The sequence below is a fragment of the Sinocyclocheilus anshuiensis genome, unplaced genomic scaffold (assembly GCF_001515605.1).
Source record: "Sinocyclocheilus anshuiensis isolate Anshui unplaced genomic scaffold, SAMN03320099.WGS_v1.1 scaffold916, whole genome shotgun sequence".
NCBI lineage: Eukaryota > Metazoa > Chordata > Actinopteri > Cypriniformes > Cyprinidae > Sinocyclocheilus > Sinocyclocheilus anshuiensis.
This window is the reverse complement of record NW_015548264.1, coordinates 2,238,070-2,253,080: the sequence shown is the minus strand read 5'-3', so window position 1 is coordinate 2,253,080 and position 15,011 is coordinate 2,238,070. Positions and strand designations below refer to the sequence as shown.

The 15,011-nt window shown below is 42.0% G+C and overlaps 1 protein-coding gene across 1 annotated transcript in view; it reads left to right on the top strand.

Moving 5' to 3' along the window:
• Positions 1–15,011, top strand: part of LOC107655554 (protein piccolo-like) — a 42,961-nt gene that overhangs the window by 17,106 nt on the left and 10,844 nt on the right. The window contains exons 5-11 of the mRNA XM_016443071.1: positions 131–4,361; positions 4,672–6,224; positions 6,689–8,741; positions 10,237–10,305; positions 11,368–11,453; positions 11,623–11,698; positions 13,092–13,217. Coding sequence (XP_016298557.1) covers positions 131–4,361; positions 4,672–6,224; positions 6,689–8,741; positions 10,237–10,305; positions 11,368–11,453; positions 11,623–11,698; positions 13,092–13,217 — 8,194 coding nt within the window. The remainder of the gene's footprint in view (positions 1–130; positions 4,362–4,671; positions 6,225–6,688; positions 8,742–10,236; positions 10,306–11,367; positions 11,454–11,622; positions 11,699–13,091; positions 13,218–15,011) is intronic.

The following is a 15,011-nucleotide window of genomic DNA, read 5'->3' as shown; positions in this document are numbered from 1 at the left end:
AATCTAGGTTCATTGTCTAGACACCTACAGAAACCCAATGTTTATCTTATGTAGTTCTTATTTGTCTTATAAATATAATGCATGTTTTTCATAGCTTGTCAGATTCTAATTATTTTTTTCTGTTTTGTAGAATAAGGAAGAGGCTCCTGTCCCAGTGAAAGAGAGTGAGCTACTGAGGAAGCCTGGTAAGAAAGATAAAGAAAGCAGCCCTATGAGTCCTTCAGACTTGGCCAAGTTGGAAAGCACCGTCCTTCCAATACTAGAGGCTCAGACAACATCTAAAGAGATATCACAAACTGAAACTCCAAAGGTCAAGCGTCGACTGGAGGTGTTGCCAATGTCTCCAGAACCCAGCTCAGAGGATGACCAACATGGAGAATCTCAAGAGCAAAAAATTGATGTACCAAAAAAAGAGCGGAAAAAACTTTTGGTTCCAACTTATATTCAAGGAGATTCTTTTGAGGACAGTAGTGAGGGAGAACCTTCACCTAAACTGCAAAGGAAAAAGACTGTTGGAGATAAGGAAGTAGAGATGGAGAGTCCTATGGATGAGGAGGATTTCATCCGGAAGCAGATCATAGAGATGAGTGCAGATGAGGATGCATCACCATCTGATGAAGAAAACATTGCCAGACGGAAAATTAAAGATCAAGAGAAGACGCAAATGGAACAAAATGCAAAGAAAGATGAAAAGGACAAACGTGAATTGTGCAAAGGGAGACGCCTTCTCAAAAATAGCAGTATCAGTCCAGAAGATGAGCCTGAACAGAAGAGTATTATCTCTATAACTAAAATTGAAGAACTAGCTAAAGGAGAACAACCTTCAGTAGACAGTGGAGCTGGTATACGACATTTTAAAACAATTGAACTTAACAGTACAGCGACTGTACGTCAGATATCAGATGACGGTGAGCTAGAGAGCCTTACAGACTCTCCTGATGACAGGTCAAGAGGTGAAGGCTCTTCCAGTTTACATGCATCCAGTTTTACCCCAGGAACATCTCCAACATCTTTGTCTTCTCTTGATGAAGACAGTGACAGCAGCAGCCCAAGTCATGTTCGGTCTAGTGGTGAGGGCAAGCAGCAGAGGAAAGCAAAGCACCGGTCAGGCCAGCTTCCTACCATTGAGGATTCATCAGAGGAAGAGGAGCTGCGAGAAGAAGAAGAGCTTCTGAGAGAACAGGAGAAGCAGAAGGGCACAGGAAAAAAGTCAAAGAAAGACAAAGAAGAGATACGGGCACAGAGAAGGAGAGAAAGACCCAAAACTCCGCCAAGCAACCTCTCACCAATTGAGGATGCATCTCCCACAGAAGAGCTACGACAAGAAGCAGAGATGGAGGAATTCCGCAGGTCTTCCTGCTCAGACCTCTCCCCAAGCATGGAGTCAGAACCAGAGAGCTTTGAGATTCTCCCAGAGAAGATTGTTGCTGTCCAAAAAGTGTATCAGTTACCAACATCAGTCTCACTGTACTCTCCAACAGATGAGCAACACACTGATAGTCAGTCCAAAGAAAAGAGAAAACATGCATTAAGAAGTGCGGATGAGGCATATGAAGAGATTATGCTCAAGGTCAAATCTCCAACTAACGATGGAAAGGAACATCCACCTGGTAAAGAATCTCTTTATGGGAGCATACTGATAGAAAATTATGCATACGAGTCTCTTGTTGATGATGCGTCCTATGAGCAGGAACCAGATAAACTTTTTGTGTCAGAGAAACCCAAAAAAACCCTGAGATCACCTGATGAGGTTTATGAGGACATGATGCAAAGAAAGGAAGAGATGATGCTTAAGGAACAGGAGATAAAACACAGTAAGCCAGTAGAAGATGCTCCTAAAGCAAAAACTGTGTTGCCCGAAACTGACTCAAGCAAAGAACAAAGCATTATGTCATCAAGCACCACAGGTCAGTCCGGAAAGGATAGGAAGCCATTATTAGATGCAGAAGCAGCCTATGAGGAGCTTATGAAGAAGCAAAGAGCGGTACTAACTCCAGGCACCAGTCCAACTCAAGCAGGCCCTGATCTGAGTGGCATGGCACAAGTTACAACAATAACCCAAGGTGAAAAAACCGAGCCAGCACCCCTACGAAGAATACTGCCTATTCCTGATCTAAGAGTGACACAGTGCTCCTCAGGTGAAGAGGAATCTGGTGAAGAGAGTATTTCTGATCAAACACAGGACTCTGAGAAAGCTACAGTTTCAGTTACAAAGACTGAACCAGAACCACTTGTGGATGAGGCTTTCCAGAAAGCATCAGTCTCAGAGCCAGTCGTCGAGGATTTGTCACTACAAAGAGAAGTAGCATTGCCTGCAGTATCAAGTGATTCACAGGATGCCACAGAAAATGATGTAGGAATTGAGCAGACAGTTGTTGTTGACTTGTCCAAGTCATCAGCCCCTAGTCAAATTGACTCTTTTACAGCACCTGTTCCTAGTGTAATTTCAAGACCGTCGGCCCCAGTAGTTGTAAGTGTATCACCTTTGCCCACAGTACCGCAATATATAGTACCCACTGTACCTAGTGTTGTATCAACTGCTCCACCAGTTCCTCCCAAACCAGTAGTACTACGCAGAGCTGCATCTCTGGAAAAAGCAGACATTCCAGTTCCTCCACCCTTACCCCCTCCAACACTACCCAAACCCTCTGTGTATCCCAAAAAGACTCCACCACAGGTCCCCCCAAGAACTACTCCAGTTGGCATGCCAACCACAGGGGACAGTGTACCAGTAAGACAGCCTCTTACTCCAGGCTATAAGCCCCATGTTCCTCCACCTGTACCACCTAAGCCATCCTCTATCCCTGCAGGCCTAACCTTCAGTCACAAACCTGGGGAGACTGTTAAACCTCGCATAGCTCCCAAACCCATAGCTCGTGCTCAGCCACCCTTTACAGCCCACACACCTACAAGACCTACCATACTGAGTACAAGCAGTGCAGATAGTGTCCTTAATCTGAGTCCTTCTGCCGAAAATAAGACCACATCTCCTCTCAAGTCCCCTACATCACCCAGGTTTGGCAAGGTTTTACGTGACACATATGTTGTTATTACTTTGCCATCTCAGCCTGGTTCACCTACAGAAGGTATCACAACCCAAGCCTCAATAGGTCCTAGCCAAGAATCACTTCAGAAGCCACCTCATTCACCACCTCAACCACCTCCACAATCACAAACAACTAGAGTACCATTGGCATTCACACGAATTACTGAATCTATTGAAAGTCAAGAAATATGTGGTCCAGAGAAGGTAGTTTCTAGCATGAGTCATGTCTACAAGGCTATTTCAGCCTCAACGCAGCCTCAGTCAATTATTCCAAATGTTGGCATTCAGGTAGTTACCACTGAAGTCCAAAGAACCACAGTGTCTGTTTTGCATGAAAGAACACCACCTCCACATCCCATTCCAAGAGCCTCTGGCATCTCCGTAGTTCAAGAAAACATAAAACCTGAACCAGCTCAAGTGCAGAATGGTCATGCCTACCATCCTGGTGAGGTCGTGGATCTCCGTACCCCAAAGATAGATGCAGAGACATCCATGAAAGGTGTGGATCTGTCTTCCTCTGAGTCAAGACGACAGTCCCTTGCTATTGATAGTGGTGGACGTCAGCAAAGTGCTGTGCAGTCATCTGTAGTAAACCTAAGCACTGATACGTCCTCAGTCTCTGTGGTTACTGACAACATCACCATCCTCACGTGCACAGCCACTGTAGCTTATGGTAGTGATGTATCTCTGTCAACATCAATGCCTCTCCAACTTACAACAGCTAAATCCTTTGAGCCTGTGTCTCAAATTATTTACAGACCTGTGGATTCTCAACCAGAGAAACCCATAAATCTCTCTACAACAACGGGTAAAACTGTTCCTGTAACAATGGCTCCTACAATTGCAAGCAATGGCATTTGTGCAACTATGCCCCCTCGTCTAGAAACAGGCTTATCCGGTGCAGTTGATCTCACCACAGTAAAACCTGCACAAACTGTGGTTGCAATGAATGGGTCCACTGCAGAGGTGGTTACTGCTGTAATTACAGAGGATGATGGAAAACCAGTAGATCTTACTGCTGGAAGAAGAGCAGTCTGCTGTGATGTAGTCTACAAGCTTCCTTTTGCAAGCAGCTGTACAACTCAGCAGGCCTCAGCTCCATTACCAGAGGATCGCTTTGGCTACAGAGATGACCATTATCAATACGATCGTACTCCTCATGGTATGAGAGGTCTTGGTGGCATTAAACCCTCAATGTCGGACACAAACTTGGCAGAGGCTGGTCTCTTCTTATATAAAAGTAAGCATAGTTATGATTACAAGGAGATCACTGAAGGTGCTGTAGACCTGACATCTGGAAAAATGTCGGTGACAGGTCAGTATGACATTGAAGATCTTTCTTCTCGATATCATTTTGAGTTACCTCTACTTATTCCCAGCTGATTTTTTGTATGCCTGCCTGTATTCCTTTTTTGGGAAGTCATTTTGCATGCTCTCAATATATTTATTTTTTAAAATATTAATATTATTATTTTTTTTTTTTGGCATGTCACTGCATGCTAATCGGTATACTTTTTGATGCTTTATTTCTCATCCTTTGGATAGTGCATGGTTATATCAATGCTGTTACCACTGCACTCTTTGTATGTGCTGAACTCTAATCTAACAAAATGAACTTTTAACAGGTGAAGCTGTAGACTATTCGAACAAGTCTACAGGAGTGTGCACTGGAATGACAGTTCCACAGTACACACAAGCCAGGATTACTTCAGCAGTTGGAACCCACTATGGTGCTTCTAGTGTCCTAAGATCTTCCAATGGTATTGTTTATTCTTCTGTAGCAGCTACAGTCCCTTCTACATATGCCATAACCACCCAGCCTGGCTCTATCTTCAGCACATCCTACAATACTCTGTCAGGCATGCACACAAGTGATACTATGCCATCACTGTCAACTCTACAGAATCAGCCGCTCACTAGGTCGCACAGCTTTCTTTCAACAATTGCTGTAACCACAGCAGAAGAACAAAGTGACTTACCATTAAATCTGGAGACTGTTGTTTCAAAGGCTGGCCTTTCAACGACTCTCTCAGATGTAATTTCAACAGTCACCACGGTGGCAGCACTGGACACCTACACAAATGCTTCACTGGAGGCAATTGCAGCCTCTTTAGAAGCTCTGTCTTCACCCTTGGTTCCAGGAGATGGACAGTACCAGATAAAGCGTGAGCTTCTTGAGCTAGAAAAGATGAAGCAGCAACGCTTGGCTGAAGAACTTGAGTGGGAGAGACAGGAGATACAGCGGTTCCGTGATCAAGAACAGCTTCTTGTGCAGAAGGAGCTGGAAGAACTCCAGGCCATGAAACAGCAAATACTATGTCAGCAAGAAGAGGATAGACAGGCCCACCTTTTGATGCAAAAGGAAACTTATGCTCAGCAACAGGAGCAGTTAGAGCAGATCCAGAGACTCCAAGAACAGCTCAGACATCAGTTGGAAGAACAGAAATTCAGGCAGATGTATCCAGGTGAAGTCCTGCCAGAGGCTCTTGTTGTGGCAGGAGAAAGAAAAATGGACAGTGGCTGCCAGACTGATGAGGAGGATAATACTGAAAAGGCCTACACTGCAGGAAGGAAAAAGAAAAGTACAAAAAAAAGTGTTGATAGCTGTGTACAGACAGATGATGAAGACCAAGATGAATGGGAAGTTCCTGCTCGAAGCAGGCGCAGTAGAACACGTGGTGGTAAAAATGGCATGGGTGAAAGAGGAGCTGTTTCAGTTCAGGCCCTTACTGAAATCTCTGTACAAACAGACCCTTCAGGAACACTTAGGGGGCACTCTGTGCAGGTAGATACTAGATTAGATTATCCTGACTCTGATAGAACTTCTTCTCCAAAGAGGCGTCCCACTCCACTTGATATAGGTCAGTCTCCTCACCTCAAAGCAGATGCCTCTACTCTTCAGGTTGTCCCAGGTCCTCCCAAATCCCCAAAAGTACTGTACTCCCCAATTTCCCCTTGTGTATCCCCTAGCAAATCCCTTGAGTATTTGTCCTATGAGAAATCCCTTGGAGACACAAGCCCACAGAGAATGCACTCTGCCACAGATCTATCCAAAGGTCCACCAACAAGTCCTAGGGCTCCCAAGGTCATACAAAGGTCAATGTCTGACCCTAAACCCATGAGCCCAACTGCTGAAGAAAGGGCAGCAGCAAATTTCCAGTATTCTGAGGGTTACTCTGTGAGTATACAGTATTTTTTTTTTATAAGTGTTATAAGTGGAAAATATGCTGAAATTTCATGTCTTATTTACTTGCTTTTTACATAATTGTGTAATTATAATATTACATAATTGTTTAATTATAATAATATTTTCAGTGCTTGCGCCTTTAAAGGCAATGCAGCAGAACAGCAGATATAGAGTATGTGTTTGTTTACCCATCCTCAAGGCATGTCTGACATGAGAAAACAAAATCCTCTAGAGACCTTTTTTCTTTTTACCATTATACTTTATTCTCATTCAAACTTGAAAACTTAGGTGGTGGTTGCTTGTTTTTAAAGTTTCTTTTTTATGAAACCAACTTTAAAGCCTTAAATACACTATGGTCATTCCTATGAAATATGATTAAGTTGAAAATAAGTTTTTACTTAAAAACTGTATTGTCATTTAACACTGATAATTCTCTTTTTATTTGTCATCCAAAGGGAAAGGGATCTCCAAGTGGAACTCCATCTGGCACCCAAAAGAAGGTTAAGAGGACCCTTCCTAACCCACCTTCAGAGGAAGAAGCTGTTAATGCTGGTCAAACAGCCTACAGCACTGGCTCAGCTCGTCGCCGTCTCTGCCGGAGCACTAACATGGCACGAGCAAAAATCCTGCAGGACATTGACCGTGAACTAGACCTGGTTGAGAGAGAGTCCTCCAAACTGCGTAAAAAGCAAGCTGAACTGGATGAGGAAGAAAAGGAGATTGATGCCAAGTTGCGATACCTGGAGATGGGCATTAACCGAAGAAAGGAGGCATTGCTTAAAGAAAGGGAGAAGAGGGAAAGGGCCTATCTGCAAAGTGTTGCAGAGGACCGTGACTACATGTCTGACAGTGAGGTGAGTAACATTCGCGAAACAAGAGTTGGAGAGGAGGTTAGTGGACATGGGCTTGAGAGACCACGTACTGCACCACAGTCAGAACTTGATGAATTTGTTCCTCCACAGACCAAGCACGACCAGTATGGAAAATATTCCCAGTACCAGTACCCACAGTATCAGCAGTCCCTGTACCAGCCTCAGTCACCATACCAATCCCAGTCCATCTACTCTTCTGTTCCTTCTCTGACTGCCTCACAACAACAGAGCTACCACCAAATGCTTTTGCTCCAGCAGAAAGCCAGACAACAAGCTGCTCTCCTCTCTGAATTAGATTCTACCAAAATTTCCACCAACTATGACACGTCATCTTACTTAGGAGGAAAATATGGTAACCACCTTGACTTGCATAGCCTAGAAGAGCATGCTGGCAGCTTGGCAGTCAGTCCTATGTCAAATGTATCTGCTGACTCCTTCTATGCAGACTTAGAGCAACATCAGACACCAAGGAGCTATATGCTTTTAGAAGATGCAACAGAACTTGCAAAAAGCACTGTTAGCCTTTCATCTGACAGCTATGGCATTGCTGAGAGGGAGCTAGCCAAAGCAGAGCACCTTCTGAGACACACTGCTGCAGATGTTGGTACAGACTACCTGGGAAGCTCCTCCAGACTTCACTCTTATGGTAAGGCTCAAGATGAAGAGGACCCAATGGAAGAGCCATTTGAACTAAAGCTTTTAAAACAACAACTGAAACAGGAATTCCAGAGAAGCACAGGGGGCACTGAAAGCTTAGAGCAGCTTGCTGGACTCTCACATCACTATACCACTAGCACTGGAGTGTCTAGTGGAGGCTACAGGGCGTTCCCCAAAACCGAAAAGTACAGCATCAGTAGATTGACCTTAGAGAAACAGGCTGCCAAGCAACTTCCTACATCTATGCTCTACCAGAAACACAAAAACACCAGCAACATAGGCAAGTACTCCTCCATCCAGGATAGCAGGGCTCTAGAAACAGACTATAGTAGTTACTTGGGGTCCAGTAGTGCTTCTCCCAGATCAAGCAGACTTCTGCAGGATGAAATCACCTTTGGGCTACGCAAGAACATTGCTGAACAGCAGAAATACCTGGGCTCCACTCTTGGGGCCAACTTGGCAGGTTCACTCAATCTGGGCCAAAGCCTAAATCTGAGCCCAGGCATGAGGTCCACTTTGGGAGAAGACTCTGCTTACCCTAGTGGAAGTAGGTCACGGCCTTCCTCTAGACCCTCCTCTGTGTATGGCCTTGACCTGTCCCTTAAAAGGGATACCTCAAGTTCATCTCTGAGGCTCAAAGCAGAAGGTGACCCCTCCTCAGACACCTCAGCTTTCCAGGCTCCATCAGGCAGGTCAAAACCTACAAGCCTGCCCATTGTACAAGGTGGGCGTGGACGTATTCCTATTGTGGCACAGAACTCAGAGGAAGAGAGCCCACTGAGTCCAGTGGGTCAGCCAATGGGTATGGCACGGGCATCAGCGGGTCCGCTTCCGCCCATATCTGCTGACTCGCGTGATCAGTTTGGGTCATGTTTGTCCCTCCAAGACCCTCAACAGCAACATCTCAGAGAAGATCCTTCAAGAGGGCGTGGCTATGTGCTAATGGATGATCTGCAGGGCACCATGTCTGATAGTGAAGGTAATTTGTTTGTCCACAGACTGTCCTCTTGGAGTGACAGATACACAGTTCCAGATTTTTATTTATCTGTCTCATCTTGTAAGTGCTCATTCCTGTCTATATGAAGGCATAATTTCTCTGCTGATAACTGCTTTTCTGTCTTGTTTGAGCTTTCTTTTCCTGTGCTTAAATAATGAAAGAATCACACTGTCCCAGTTGTCTGTCTATATTAACTGTATTAATTTCTGTGGCATAGTTACAGTTGGAGTTAAACATTTTTGCATGTGATTTCTTCATAGACTGACTTTTTGTTTCTGTGTGAATTCTTATAGTGCATGCTTCCAGTCTTTGTATTTTATTTAATGTGGATATGTGCTCTCTGAATAGGATAAATGAGAAAAAAGTTACACTTATACTGATGAGACATATTATAAATCTCTTTTCATTAGCATAAGAATAGCTTTATAACCCTCAACATTTTTAGTTAAAGGGGTCATATGATGCTGCTAAAAAGAAGTGGCTGACTCTGAACTTTTATAAAGAATATCTCTTTGGATTTGAGACTTTAGTCTTTGCAACTTTACAGATCTTCTTTATGCACCAAGACCTTGTAACACTCCAAAGAGAAAGGAAAAATTTAAATCGCATCATATGACCCCTTTAAGCTGCTTGTAAACTAGAGCTACACGTTCTTGATTAATCATCTGTTTAGTTATATTTTGGTTATGTAGTTATCTATTAAGTGCCTTATAGCAAAAAAGTCATAGTATAACTACACAGATTATCTCTTCATTTAGTTATTTTGTTCTGTATAAAAGTCAAGCATTTGTTTTTAAATTTATTAAAAGATGTTTCAGTTAACTTTCATTCAGAAAATGTTATAGCATACAGTATACACAAAATGTCATAATCCATACAAACTTCTCTCTCTCAGTGATAGATAATACTCTTCATGCATGTTGCTAGCATGAACCAGAGTAAATAATACCATGCCAGTTTGTGTTTGCATGTTTGATGTTCCTTTAATAAATAGTAAAAGTGATGTGCATGTCTCTTCCTGTCTTTTTTTGAATAAACTCTTTCACTTTCTTGCATGTTCATCTGCTTTCTTTTTCACTTGGGAACTAAAAATGCCTTCAAATAGAAAGGGCTATGCTTTTTCTCAGCTGTGTATTAATGTTTGTCTTTTGATTTATGAAACCATTTAAAGTATAATTTTAAGATTGATGAAACCATAATTGCATTGGATTGCATGTCTCTTCCCCCCATGATCTGTGAAATGCATGAAACTTCACTGAACAATATAAAAACATGAATATTGTAATTGTTACACAATATAGAGTTAAAAGAATCACACAACCACAGAACGAGAAGCTCAAACCCAAAATACTCACCAATTTGAACGTTCTTTTTTTCATTTATCTGTAACGTAACTGACCCCATACATTTAACAGCATATGATGTGTTGTTCATCATATGTGCCATCTGGAAGTAAATGCATTTGCCTTGGTTGCAGCACTAAGTGAATCCCTGGTGGGTTTGAGCAGAGACGATCCAGGAAACTCACATGAGAATGTCACAAACGGTAGAGTATAACCACCATAGGCTCCTGCACGTCTCCCGTCTCCCCCACACCCCTGCTACCATGACCACCCACCTGCCAATCACCCATGAGCTGTTAGGCAACCAAATCAACTGCAAATTCATCTCCATAACAACATGTTGCAGGAAGTATGACGAATTTGCACACTAATGTAATGCTGTGTTAGTGAATGCAGCTTTTGCATCTGTGATTAAATTGGAATTTCACACTCCTTTCTCTCTAAAAATAACGCTCATTTTCTCAGTTTAAGCTGCTGCAATTTCACAAATTTGGTTTACAAAAAAATCATTCATATAATACTAGTAATAATTTTTCAAATCAAATCTATTGAAAGTAATGACTTCCTGATCAAAGTAGTCACACTTATAAATCTATACACAATAATAGTGCTCCATGTTAGTGAGTGTTTCACCATGTAATAGGATCTACATCTGTCATATCATTTTACATCGAAATGTCAGGTCTGTAAACACTAAAATTGTCTTCTGTTAAATGTTGATGACCTGAGGTCAATTATTTACATGTCCATGTCAAAATCTTGACATCTAAAATTGCCTTTGAATGTAAAAACCTATAACCCCCCATCCCCACCCACCCTTTCCACATTGTAGCTGAAAGACCCATGCCAACACTAATACAAGATAGTATGCCAAAATATTTCCTACCTCTGTCTGTCATTAACCCCTGTCTTATTTATGAAAACCTCAGATTTTTATGGGAAGGTACAGTAGTAAACAGACTTGCTCTAAATCTTCTAAAGAATTCCAATGGAGAATTAAATATAGAAAAAAAAAAATACAATCTGAAGACTTGTATCCTCAGGGTTTGTTTTAGTTTTAGGTTTGCATGCAAAAATAACTGCTCTACTTTATATAACCATTTCCTTTTCTGTCCCAGATGGCTCTATATTGTTTGAATTTGAGACTGCATATGTACCTTAGCTGTCTCTAGTACCCGATGTTACCAGAGAGCCTTTAGGGGTTTTGTTTTAACAGACCGGCAAGCAAGACTTTAACGTTTTAATTTCCATCTGTTTTTCTGAAGCGTACCACCTGCGACGGGAGGAAACTGACTGGTTTGATAAACCACGAGATGGGTGCACAGAGAACGGACAAGGGGATAGAAGACAGGTGATACATATGGTTTTTGCATTACCATTTCAGTCCGATTAGCGAGAAACAGTAAATATACACTGCAAGAAACCTAAAAAACTGAGACCTTTATAGAGACCTGGTCATCAGACAAAACATATTATTGCATGTTACAGTGTCTGATTCTGCTTATTTGATGTCTCTTTAGGGAAAGTCAGCACACTACCCGTTTCCTCATGCCAGAATAAAACTACAGCGGGATCCCAAAGATCATAGTGTATCAGGTAAGTGCAACCTGTCAAATACTCAATGCTGTGTGGTTTGGCTTCCTGACATGCTCCAACAATGTAGACAGACGTTTAGGACAGCTGTCCCTGATAAAAGAGGATCTGTTTGCCTACCAGGCCATCATGGAGAGATGCCCAAGGCTTATGTCTATGCAAACATTAGTTTCACCATGCTGAGATTGCATTGGCACAGTTTTACTTTATGCCTACTACTAAACAACACATTAGCTCTTCTCCAATTTCCCTTTAGCGTCCTCTTGTGGCACTCCATTTTGTCACATCATTGCACACCAAATGTCAACAGACACGAAACCGCTGAGCAAAAGCGCATCAGCGGTCTATCCCCTCCTCATGCTTTGGTATGTCACCTACTGTAGGTGTGGTTGATTCCCCTTGATCTCCTGTGTCAATGTTCCTTAAAGCATTAGAACGGGGCAGACATCACGCAGCAATGTGGCAGATTGGTATCCCTCCAGTTTCATCAGTCATCAAAGCTCAAAATGGTGTGTAATGCACAAATTGGATTATCCTCGTAATTAGAAACTGATGAACAAACAAGTGCCTTAAAAAGGCAATGAATAAGGCTATAGTGAATGCCCTGTGCTGTGACTGGTGGATTTGTTGCACCTATGATTCTGAATGACAGAATGTCATAGAACAGTTTCTGTATAGACACCTAAACATCTTGACAAGGTGTACAAAAAAGCTTGAGCATTTCCTCGTTATTGCCCAGGGATAATATACAGTTTATTGAACACACTTGTGCCCCACTAAAAAGCCTAATATAGATTTGGCAATTTGCTTCCTGACATTTATAGAAATATACATTAGGTCTGGCAGCACAATTAAACCTTTCTCTTAAACTCTAGCTTCAGTTGACTCTTGTCTGAATGTATCTGTGTTGTCTGAATTGTGGTTTTATAGACTTTTTTTTACCCAACAGCTGTGTAAAATGTGATGGTATTGGCATTTTAGTTTAATTGGGTTCACAAGGTTCTGTATTGGTATCAATGGTTTCATGAAGATCGTTTAACATCCATGGAACCTTTCCATTGCACAAAAATGTTCTTCATACTAAGAAAAACTGTTCACTGAAAAGTTCTTTGGGGAACCCACTATTGTTCTTCTGTGACATCACTGAGAAAACACCCTTTTAAACCTTTATTTTTGTATAGTGTAATACAAAATGGTTTTCAAATATGGAAAACAATATGCAAAACCACTTCTAGTTTGAGTAATTGGACTTTTTGACTCAAAATCTTATTAAAACAAATGAAAATTCACTGATCCAAAAAATAAAATAAAGATCAAAAAGAGTCTTCTAGGCTTGTTACCATCTGGTGCAGGTTTTGGACCATCTTTATATGTATGCAATACTATTTTCTCACAGGAAACGGACTGGGCATTCGTGTGGTTGGAGGAAAAGAGGTCCCGGGCAGCAATGGGCACATTGGTGCGTATGTTGCCAAAGTATTACCTGGAGGAGCTGCGGAACAGACGAGGAAGATTGTGGAAGGTAGGCACCTCAGTGAAGGGTGGTTACTCTGGGGGTGGCCACAATGTGACGTCATATTTCAAAGTAGGAAACAGGAAAAACAAATGATGCTAATCCGCGTGATTCTTCACCTCCAGGCTCCAGGAGTGACTCACTCTTGACGTGAGAGATAAAGATAGAGCAGCAGAAAATGAAGTTGAAGTTTCAGGTTCATGACTGTGTTTCCTCTGCGGTGTACATTAGCGGCGTAGGTGTTGCGCAGATCAAATGAGCGTTGAGTGTTAAATTTATATCAAAACTTTGACTGAAATGCCTCTGAAGAGTTCAGCTGAAAAGAGTTTGAGGTTTTACTGCTTTGACACTGTTTTTTTTACAATGCCGTTATGTAAATGTGCACTTTACAAAATCAGAATTGACCTCATTGTGACAGATTCGCCCAATGATGGCTGACGGCTAGAGCTTCCCGTTGACTTGGAAGAATCTTAACAGACTTTTGGAATAAAACCCAGAGTGAAATTTGGACTGTCTTGATGGACTATTTCAGCCATTTTGATGAAGCTGAATTTTACAAGCTCTATTGATCTCAGTTGTGACGGAGAAGTTAATGCTCTCTCTTTCTCCAGGGCTGAGGTTGAGCATGGAGTGTTGTAAATTAGGTCTGCTTGGGCTCCAGCTTTTGTGCTGCTTTCTCCCGGTCATAATTTACGAGGGGCCGGGATGGGTGACGAGGGGGAAAGAGAAGCCGGAGGGAGTCAATCTGTCTGTGTGCAGGCTTATTTATGAGGCTATATACAACAGCTGGGCTTTGTGAGAGAAGATTCTGAGCTTTGACTGGGACTGACACTTCACATCTGTCTTCCTCCTCCTCCTCTCACACTCTCTATCAAATATCACTTTTTATTTAGACATCTGATTCCTTAGCTGTGTCCTCTCCTCTACTCCTCGTTTTCTGTTCTGTTCTTTTCTGTTCTCATGTATACTCTCCCGTCTCGTCTCTTCGAATCTCATGTTGTCTCTTCTAGTATCATCTTGTCTCTTCTCTTCTTTATTCTTGTCTCATTTATCTTGTTTATTTTGTCTCGCCTCATCTTATCACTTACTGTCTCTTCTATTTTCATCTTGTCTCAATTCATCTCATATAGTCTCATCTTTTCTCTTCACATCATCTTTTGCCTACTCTTTACATCTTTTCTCATGTCTACTCTCTCAACTCTTCTCATCTTGTTCTCTTGCCTACTCTTCTTGTCAGTTTGCTTCTCATTTTCCTGTCTTTTCTCATCTTGTCTCATCTCTTCTCATCTTGTCTCGACTCTTCTCTTGTAATCTTGTTTCTTCTTGTTTCATTGAATCTTATCTGGTCCCTTCTTTACCCTTTTCTTGTCTTGTCTCACTTTTTCTCATCTCATCTTGTTCATCCCTTCTCTTTTGATCTTTTCTCTTCTCATATCTACTTTTGTCTCATATCATCTTGCCAAGTATCAACATCTCTCACCTCCTCCTGTCTTTTCTCTTCTCTCATCTTTTCTTGTCTCTTATCTTCTGATCTTGTTTCTTTATGTGTCTACTGTCTCATTTCACTTTGCCTCATCTCATCCCATTTCACTTTTTCTCATCTTGGACCTTCTCTTCTCTCTCATATCTACTCTTTTCTCATCTCATCTTATTCAGTCTCTTCTTGTCTCGTCTCTTCTCGTGTCATATTGTCTCTCTCCCACATAGTGTCCCAGCAGCAGTTGAAGCTTCTTAAGGGTAAAATGTCAAATGTTTCTACTTGCTTTAAGTGTGATTATGCATGCTGTCGGCATGGTTACAACA